At 41.3% G+C, this 10,501-nt stretch overlaps 1 protein-coding gene across 2 annotated transcripts in view; it reads right to left on the bottom strand.

Annotated features, from left to right (window-relative positions):
* Window positions 1–9,710: 9,710 nt before the first annotated feature.
* Window positions 9,711–10,501, bottom strand: part of atp8b2 (ATPase phospholipid transporting 8B2) — a 95,894-nt gene continuing 95,103 nt past the window's right edge. For both annotated transcript variants that reach the window (XM_017702113.2, XM_017702110.2), the window contains one exon: window positions 9,711–10,273. In XM_017702113.2, the coding sequence (XP_017557602.1) occupies window positions 10,175–10,273 (99 nt within the window). In that variant the 3' untranslated portion in view covers window positions 9,711–10,174. The remainder of the gene's footprint in view (window positions 10,274–10,501) is intronic.

The raw sequence follows: 10,501 nt of genomic DNA, 5'->3' as shown, positions 1-10,501 counted from the left end.
ACCAACACATGAAACCGTAAAAGAGATGGGAGCTCCATCTGAAATCCTTTCTTGGCAAAATATACTTAAGTGCGTATTAAATTATGTGGAAATACTCAGAAAAAGCCATCAAAACAGTACATAAGTAGATAGACCTGATTTGTTACTATTCTTATTACCTTGTTAGTTCACTGTACTGGTCACATTAAGCACAATTCATCAGATCAGATTCATCGAATCAACCAACTTATAAGACTGAACCAACTTCTATTGAACAACCAACTTCTAAGACTGAACCAACTTCTATTGAACAACCAACTTCTAAGACTGGACCAACATCTATTGAACAACCAACTTCTAAGACTGAACCAACGTCTATTGAACAACCAGCTTCTAAGACTGAACCATCTTCTATTGAACAACCAGCTTCTAAGACTAAAGCAACTTCTATTGACCAACCAACATCTAAGACTGAACCAACTTCTATCGAACAACCAGCTTCTAAGACTAAACTAACTTCTATTGAACGAGCAACTTCTAAGACTGAACCAACTTCTATTGAACGAGCAACTTCTAAGACTGAACCAACTTCTACTGAACAACCAACTTCTAAGACTGAACCAACTTCTACTGAACAACCAGCTTCTAAGACTGAACCAACTTCTATTGAACAACCAGCTTCTAAGACTGAACCAACTTCTATCGAACAACCAGCTTCTAAGACTGAACCATCTTCTATTGAACAACCAGCTTCTAAGACTGAACCAACTTCTATTGAACAACCAGCTTCTAAGCCTGAACCATCTTCTATTGAACAACCAGCTTCTAAGACTAAACCAACTTCTATTGATCAACCAACGTCTAAGACTGAACCAACTTCTATCGAACAACCAGCTTCTAAGACTGAACCAACTTCTATTGAACAACCAGCTTCTAAGCCTGAACCATCTTCTATTGAACAACCAGCTTCTAAGACTAAACCAACTTCTATTGATCAACCAACATCTAAGACTGAACCAACTTCTATCGAACAACCAGCTTCTAAGACTAAACTAACTTCTATTGAACAAGCAACTTCTAAGACTGAACCAACTTCTATTGAACAACCAGCTTCTAAGACTGAACCATCTTCTATTGAACAACCAGCTTCTAAGACTAAACTAACTTCTATTGAACAAGCAACTTCTAAGACTGAACCAACTTCTACTGAACAACCAACTTCAAAGACTGAAACAACTTCTATTGAACAACCAATGTCTAAGACTGAACCAACTTCTACTGAACAACCAACTTCTAAGACTGAACCAACTTCTATTGAACAACCAACTTCTAAGACTGAACCAACTTCTAAGACTGAACCAACTTCTATTGAACAACCAATTTATAAGACTAAACCAACTTCTATTGAACAACCAGCTTCTAAGAGTGAACCTACTTATACTGAACAACCGACTTCTAAGACTGAACCAACTTCTATTGAACAACCAACTCATAAGACTGAACCAACTTCTATTAAACAACCAGCTTCTATTGACCAACCAACTTCTAAGACTGAACCAACTTCTATTGAACAACCAGCTTCTAAGACTAAACCAACTCCTATTGAACAACCAACCTCTAAGACTGAACCAACTTCTATTAAACAACCAACTTCTAAGACTGAACCAACTTCTATTGAACAACCAACTTCTAAGACTAAACCAACTCCTATTGAACAACCAACCTCTAAGACTGAACCAACTTCTATTAAACAACCAACTTCTAAGACTGAACCAACTTCTATTGAACAACCAATTTATAAGACTAAACCAACTTCTATTAAACAACCAACTTCTAAGACTGAACCAACTTCTATTGAACAACCAATTTATAAGACTAAACCAACTTCTATTGAACAACCAGCTTCTAAGAGTGAACCTACTTATACTCAACAAACAACTTCTAAGACTGAGCTTTGGTGGTTTGGAAAAATATCCCTGCAGATTTCTTTGGAAAACTGAAAGCAAGGTTTACAAGAAGAATGGAAACTATAATACAGGCTATAATATATAACATAGGCTGAGGGTGGACACCTATGAATACTGAATAGGTATATTTAGCTGTTAATGCTTTGGCATAATGTTCTGTTAAATATATCACTGAAGTCATAACAAACCTCATATCTACATTTTTGTCATTTTTCAGTTTTTGACATAATTTAAAACGGCCTGTTGTCCTTTATATCGCGTGTAAATTGCATGATTAATGGACCAAAAGAAACGGCCTAAAATTATTCGGAAAGATGCCTGGTTCCATTGACTTACATTAAAAGTAAAGTTGTTTTTTTCCTTCTTGTGTAAAGTTACAATTTTAGAGATACAAGGTTTTGTTCCAGTAGTTTTCTTGTACTTAATATCCTGGAAAGGAAATAAATGAAGGATGGTCACTAAGTTTTGCATAGTACTGTATCACAGTGTCTTCCAATTCCATCCAAGATAAAACACTTCTCAATACCAGTTCATACCACAGTTTAATATGATGCCCTTGGAGCAGGACCTTCACAGCCCTAGTTCTTTTTATGTGAGCACTAAAAAACAAAAGGATATTAAGGTTCTTAAATGGTTCTTGGTTTGGATGCATGTTTGTGTAATACAGTATGGAACTTTTACATCATACAGAGGTTCTTTGACCTTTAAAAATGTCCTTAACTTGCATCTTATTATTCTTTAAAGAATAATCCAATCAAATTTCTTTGTAGTCCAGTGGTTCTCAAACTGTCACTCAGGGACCCCCGGATGGTCCACATTTTACTGTATCCCCATGTTTTGCGAGTTTTTTTGAACAAAAACATGTCCCTGAGGACTAGTTTGAGAACCACTACACCAAAGAACCACTAAAGAACCTTTTTTCAATGGATCATTCTATGGAAAACTACTTCTGTAAATGAAATGTGCAAATTAAGAACCTTTTTAAGGTCAAAGAACCTCCACATTACGTAAGGTGGTATAGCACTGCTCCAAACAATCCACTCATATTCCATAACAAAACATCATACACATACAAAAAAGATGGTTCTTCAAGGGTGCTTTAGCAAAGAAAGTGGTTTGATATAGAACCATAAGCAAATAACCTTTTGCAAGATTACAGGGTTCTTTGCATCATGAAGCGCTCTTCAGATTGATGGAAATGTGCATAAATGTTCTACAGATGGTTCTACACTATATTTCCAAAAGTATTCAGTCATCCATTCAAATCATTGAATTCAGGTGTTCCAGTAACTTCCATGGCCACAGGTGTATAAAGCCAAGCCCCTAGGCCTGCAGACTGCTACTACAGACATTAGTGAAAGAATGGGTCGCTCTCAGGAGCTCAGTGAATTCCAGTGTGGTACCGTGATCGGACGCCACCTGTGCAGCAAGTCCAGTCGTGAAATTTCCTCACTACTAAATATTCCACAGTCAACTGTCAGTGGGATTATAGCAAAGTGGAAGCGATTGGGAAGGACAGCAACTCAGCCACGAAGAGGTCACCAACTTTCTGCAGAGTCAATCACTACAGACCTCCAAACTTCATGTGGCCTTCAGATCAGCTCAAGAACAGCGTAGAGAGCTTCATGGAATGGGTTTCCATGGCTGAGCAGCTGCATCCAAGCCTTGCATCACCAAGCACAATACAAAGTGTGGAATGCAGTGGTGTAAAGCGCCGCCAGTGGACTCTAGAGCAGTGGAGACGCGTTCTCTGGAGTGACGAATCACGCCTGGTAATCCAATGGACGAGTCTGGTAAAGTTTGGTGGAGGGGGGATCATGGCGTGGGGTTGTTTTTCAGGAGTTGGGCTCGGCCCCTTAGGTCTACTTCCTGAGGAGGCTGAGGTCCTTTAACATCTGCAGGGAGCTTCTGCAGATGTTCTATCAGACCATGGTTGCCAGCTGTCTTTTCTATGCTGTAGTGTGCTGGGGAGGAAGCATAAAAAGGAGAGACGAGATACGACTGGTCAAGCTGGTCAGGCAAGCGGGGTCAGTGGTCGGTGCGGAACTGGACTCTGCGGTCAAGGTCTTTGTCCCCAGAGCCATCAGGCTCCTCAACTCTTCCCAGGGGGACCAGCAGAGAAGGGGTAGGGGGGGGGACTGAATCTGAATCTCATGCTTATCCTGTGTTTCTCTATTCATCTGCACGTATAGACAGCATGTTGCACATAGTGCACTTTCTGCATACCTCACTGCGCATCTTGCACATCTGGACACTAGACACTTTATTTGGTTCACTATATGCACATATTTATTTATTCATTCTGTGGTCATTATATGCTGTCACCTGTAAATCTTTGTACAGTCATTATTGCACTGCATCTCTCATCTCAGGTTATAGATATTGTCACAGAATGTTGTATTTATTTATTTATTTTTTCTATTTGTATATCTGGCTGTAGATAAGATCTGGTTTATTTATTCTTGTTATATGTCTACACCCGTTTACGGTTACTGTATAGTGTTGTGTGTCTGTTACTGGCTGCTAAATTTCCTTCGGGATCAATAAAGTATCTATTGATCTATCTATCTATCTGTCTGAAAGGAACTCTCTATGCTTCAGCACCAAGAGATTTTGGGAAATTTCATGCTGCCAACTTTGTGAGAACAGTTTGGGGAGTTTGGCCCCTTCTGTTCCAACATGACTGCGCACCAGTGCACAAAGCAAGGTCCATAAAGACATGAATGATGTGGAAAGTGTGGAAGAACTTGACTGGCCTGCACAGAGTCCTGACCTCAACCCGATAGAACACCTTTGGGATGAATTAGAGCGGAGACTGTGAGCCAGGCCTTCTCGTCCAACATCAATGACTGACCTCACAAATGTGCTTCTGGAAGAATGGTCAAAAATTCCCATAAACACACTCCTAAACCTTGTGGAAAGCCTTCATAGAAAAGCTAAAGCTGTTATAGCTGCAAAGGGTGGGCTGACATCATATTAAACGCTATGGATTAAGAATGGAATGCCACGCAAATCCATGTGTTTACTTTTGGTATATATAGAAGGGTTCCATATAGCACCCAAAAGGGTTCTTCTATTGTTACAAGCTTGACATCGTTACAATAGAAGAACCCTTTTGGCTGCTGTATAGATTCTATATAGAATCATCTACAGCACATTCTTAACCTGAAGAACCCATTCATGATGCAAAGAACCCTGTAATCTAACAAAAGGTTGTTTGAGTGCTCATGGTTCTATTGAGAACTATTTTCTTTGCTAAAGAACCCTTGAAGAACCGTCTTTTTTAACAGAAACACCGCCATCATAAGCTCAATGTGAGAGTTGCACACAGACAAAGTGATTCTTGAAGAAGTCATGAACATTTTTAATCATATTTTGCCCACTTCTTCCACCATAAGGATGAAGGTCATCTACAGTTGTTACAATCACAAACAGTGGTGACCACAGGACATTAGCTTTAGTCTTTACCTGGACCATCTTATTGCAATAGAAAGAGAAATGCCTACACAGAGAGCAAAGAACCGACAAATCAACATAGACGCCTTCAGTCATTCAAGGCGAATCACCTCTGTTTGCGTCTTTCCATCCACAGACCGGTAAATAGGACGGTTCGGTCCATGAAGAAGCAGCAAATGCCGAGTGGTTATGGTCATGAACGCGCACATACAACACTTACGGATGCCGTTTAGCACATGTTCCTAAGGCCACGTTTAGATTCCGACTGTTTATGTTATCCATCTGATGGCTTTGTGAGGTTCTTCACTAGTTCATTCCTTCAGGACGCAGAAGAGCAGATTGAGTTTGAGTGAACGTGACTCCGGAAGTCCAGCTCAATAGTTTGGTGGAGGTTTGTAGCTTGGAGCACCAATATGGTGCAGAAGAAGTCGAGAGAGAGTTGTTCCATTTGGTATAGTTCTAATCACGTTCTCATAGAGAACCACAGTGTAAAAGTGCCACTCTTGTAAGTCTGTGGTTGTTACTAGACCTGTGATTAGCTTTAGGGCTGTTCCATCATCCACAGAACTACATCCTTTTCCAGCTTATGGGAATTTACCAATACTCAGTTGATCATCATGGTGAGGAAAATACCATCCTAGTACGTCCATATATGTCCCATTGTCTCCAAATATGTCCCATTGTGTCCAAATGTGTCTCTGTGCCCCAATATGTCCAAATGTCTCCCAATTTGTCCTAAATGTATCTCAATGTGTCCCAACATGTCCCCATGTATTACCACTTGTCTCAGTGCTCCCTAATATGTCTCAATGTCTCCAAACATGTCCCAGTGTGTCCTATATGTGTCTCAGTGCCTCCCAATATGTCCCAATGTGTCCTCATGGTTACAGATTTGTCATAAATGTGTCCCCATGTATCCCAATGTGTCACAGTGCCTCCCAATATCTATCAATGTCTCTGAATATGTCCCAATGTGTCCTATATATGTACCAATGTGTTCCCATTTGTCCCAATGTGTCCACTTGTGTCTCAACATGTCCTAAATGTCTCCTGTTGTGTCCTTATACTGACTGGCACCAACAATAACACAATGACACAATGTATGATTATTTTAAAGGCATTAAGAGCCATAAGGGGATACCATATAAAGAAAGAGTAAGAAAGAAAGAAAGATGAAGACACAAGTTAAAAGAAAGCAAGACGTAGGAAAAGAAAATACTATATTAAATATATAAGATTATATATAAGAATCGAATAGAAACATGACAAACGCAGGAAAGCATGAAGAAAACACTAAAGAAGAAAATAAAGGACGAACAAAGTAAAAAGAAGAAGTAGTGAAAGACGTGAAAAAACAAACAACAACAAACTATAAAAGCATCTTCCAGACAGTTGAATGATAACGAACAGGTGAGACGATACGTGTGAGACTGTGTGGTAGCCCGTGGACACAGGCGCACTAAATGACTCCGCTGACCGTATTGAATTTCCATGAGGACGGCTGCTGTACGGCTTGTCACACCAAAGACAGTGTGGTCGTAGCCTTACACTCAGGGAAAAGCCCTTAATGTCGTGACACAGAGGAACTTCCCTCCTTCACATCTGTTTTCTAAAAGAACAGATGCCTTCGGTTGACTAAAAACAGACTTTCAGAACCTGACCTGCGGTGAATGTGCAGACGGCAAAGCTTTGAAGTGGCCACTGCTGACCTTCACAATGAGGTTCAATTCTTTAAAGGTGAAATGAAATTTCCACTTATGTTTTTATTAAGCCATTCAGGCGTAAACAAAGTCACGCAGAGCGGTTCGATGTGAAATGCTTAGCTCCACAGACACAGGAAAATGTTCACAACGGTGGGGATAGGAACCAGACGCCTTCTCTGAAAGCTCCATCACAGTAAATTATAACATGACACGGTTCTGAATGTGCTGCCTGATGTCTGACACTGTTTTATGATAGTTTTTCGAAAGATTCTGGTCTAAAACATACTGAAATCCCCTCTGGGTACAGGGGTACATTCAGGCACTGGTGAGGCAAAATAGAAAACCCCTAAAGAAAACTTCTTTTATCACTATTTTACCATCATCAGCGTTACATATCGCTGTTGTGGGAAGAAAACCTCTCCATTTTTCAGTTTTTGATATCATTCGAAAGGGCCTGTTGTCCTTTACACTGCGTGTAAATTTCAGAAAGGATGGACTTAAAACAAACAACCCAAAATGTCTGGTTCCATTGACTTACATTAAAAGTAGAGTAGGTTTTTTTCCTTCTTCTGCAAAGTTACAATTTTAGAGATACGAGGTTTTCTTCCAACAACAGCGATATAAAAGCTCAGAAGACACGTCGTGGCTCACTGGTGGTTTTGGATAGTAAATAAAGTGCCATCTGTGCCGTAGACATTGTGACACCTGGTGATCATCCCCACTATAGTCTGCAAGTTCCTCTAATACAGCATTTCACCTTAAACCACTCTGAAAGACTTGGTTTACATCTCAACCACTAAATTATGCATGAAAAATCAGTGGAATTCCAATTGAACCAAAAAAGTAGTTCGTCAGCCAAGTTGTCTGATGTTTGCCTGTTTAGTTTTGCACTGGAGCTACGATGCTAATGTAGCTACCAAGTAATGGAAGGCTCTAGCCTTCTGTTAGCATTGCTCTATCTGCATGTCTAAATCACTACACAGTGTAGGAGACATTCTAAAGCCTGAATTTAACATTTTTACAGAATTGTAAGGCTTTTCTTTTGCTATTTTTTACCTATGCCTACGCTAAGTGCTGTTTTTTTCTATGCAAGCTTCCATTACTTGCTACACTCATGGGTGCCAACTCGGATTCAACCTAAGTCGATGAAAGACGTCTCATTTAGGTGGAGGGATGTGGACATATGAGCAGGAATCGTGAGTGAGAATATTAAAATTATGAATCATTTCTTTTGCTTTTCATATCTGTAATGTAATATACTGTATATTAAGTTATATAGAACTTCAGCTCCTTCATTATCTTCCTACATTTTGAGGCTTTAAGCTTTGACAGCATTAAGAACTAATTCTGTCCCCATGTATCCCAACATGGCTTAGTGCCTCCTAATAATTAGGATACCCTTATTAGTCCCACAACGGAGAAATTTCACCTCCGCATTTATCCCACGTACACTTTAGTGAGCACACACACACTAGGGGGCAGTGAGCACGCTTGCCCGGAGCGGTGGGCAGCCCAATCCGCAGCGCCTGGGGAGCAGTTGGGGGTTAGGTGTCTTGCTCAAAGACACCTCAGTCATGTGCTGTCAGCTCTAGGGATCGAACCGGCGACCTTCCGGTCACGAGGCTGGTTCCCTAACTTCCAGCCCATGACTGCCCCACTTGTCTCAATGTCTCCAAATATGTCCCAGTATGTCGTTTGCGCCAACGTGGCTCAGTGCCTCCAAATATGTCCCAATGTGTCCTAAATGTGTCCCCATGTATCCCAATGTCTCTCAGCGCCTTCTAATATGTCCCAATGTCTCCCAATGTGTCCCAGGGCATACTGAATGTGTCCTCATGTGTCGCAGTGCCTCCCAATGTGTCCTAAATAAGTACCAATGTGTTCCCATTTGTCCCAATGTGCCCCATGTGAAGGCTTTAAGCTTCGAAAGCTTTTGGGATGGCTACAGCGACCAGATGAAACTAGCAGCAGGGAGGCACTGCCTCTCTAACTTCAACAGCTGGCGTTGATGGCTACAATAAAGGGACTCTGAGCCAGACTAGGAAATCTACCTTCTGATGATGTACCACCAACTTCCATTTTCGGGAAGGGGCAATAACCCAATACGCCCCCACAGCTTGCTTAGCTTTAGGTCTGAAAAGGTTAGGAAACCTCCCATTTAATGATGTACCCCCAACATTAGTTTTGGAGGGGAAGTGACCCAGTTCTAGTGGGGTGGGGGTCAGCGAGCCAGTGCCCCCATCGCATCAATGGGACACTCTAGCCACATTAGGAAATTCTGATGATTCACCTGGAAGTTTTTTAAAGCTACAACTGTTTGCGGTGGATTTTTAGTACTCATACAGGATGTAATGGACAGCCCCACTGTAGTTATATATAATATATAATATAATACAATATTAGGAAAACCTCCATCTGCTGATTTACCCCCAGCTTTAGTTTTGGGGCTCTAATGGCCCAAACAATGCACCCCCCCCATGAGCTGGTCAATGCTGCAGCCATCCTTGCTGCTATGAGGCACGTTTCAAACTGACCAACCCCAAAACCAGTTGCAATTTTTCAAAAGTTCCTCCCACTAAAAAGATACATCTTTGGAAGGCAGTTATTTTAGTCTGGCCGCAATGTCCCTTTAATATCTGCAGTTTAAACCTGTAGAAGCAAACGTATCACACCCAACATGTCTTGGCTGACCAGCTGCAGTTGGGTTATGGAGACGATTGTGTCAATTACATTTTCACCATTCCTTTAAACTAAGCATCCTTTCACTCACCGGAAACTCTAGATGCTGTATTGCTATTATACCTTCTTTCTTTGCTTTAAATAAAAAGGCCTTACAGCTGAATTGGCGAGAGACAGTGAAAAGGTGATGTATTTGTGAAGTGAAATACAAAGTCCTGTGAAGTGCTTCCACTGTATCTGCACTTGTCTGTACACGTTGCTCTAAGTTTGTCAGTCTGTACCCAAACGCTGCCGGTTCCGTGTCTTCGCCTCGTCCTCTGGCAAGACCATTTAAACATCCCAGGATGCAGGGGAAATTCCAATAGATCGATTTATCCATGCCTGTATCTCTCACTCGCCATTGGCCGCTTCCTCTGCGATAGTAGGTGGACCAGGACTGCTGGCACCGCTGATCCGAGCTCCCGCCGCCTTCCAGCCGAGCGCTGTTTCCTAAAGAAGAGTACAGACGGGCACAAATGAAGAAACCTGAATTGTTGAATAAAAGGCAGAAATGCCCCCTAAACAGCTGCATCCTGCCATTCGCTTATCTGGCAGAGATTAACATCTCAGGGGAGGCATTATTCATTTCCTCTCTTTCAGCCTAATTGGAGCCTCTGCCTTTCTAGTGCAGCTTCCCTCATTCCTGGAATCTTCCTCACCATAACAACCCGGGGAGGT

The sequence above is a fragment of the Pygocentrus nattereri genome, chromosome 3 (genome assembly GCF_015220715.1).
Source record: "Pygocentrus nattereri isolate fPygNat1 chromosome 3, fPygNat1.pri, whole genome shotgun sequence".
Taxonomy (NCBI): Eukaryota; Metazoa; Chordata; class Actinopteri; order Characiformes; family Serrasalmidae; genus Pygocentrus; species Pygocentrus nattereri.
This window is presented reverse-complemented; position numbering and strand designations above follow the sequence as displayed.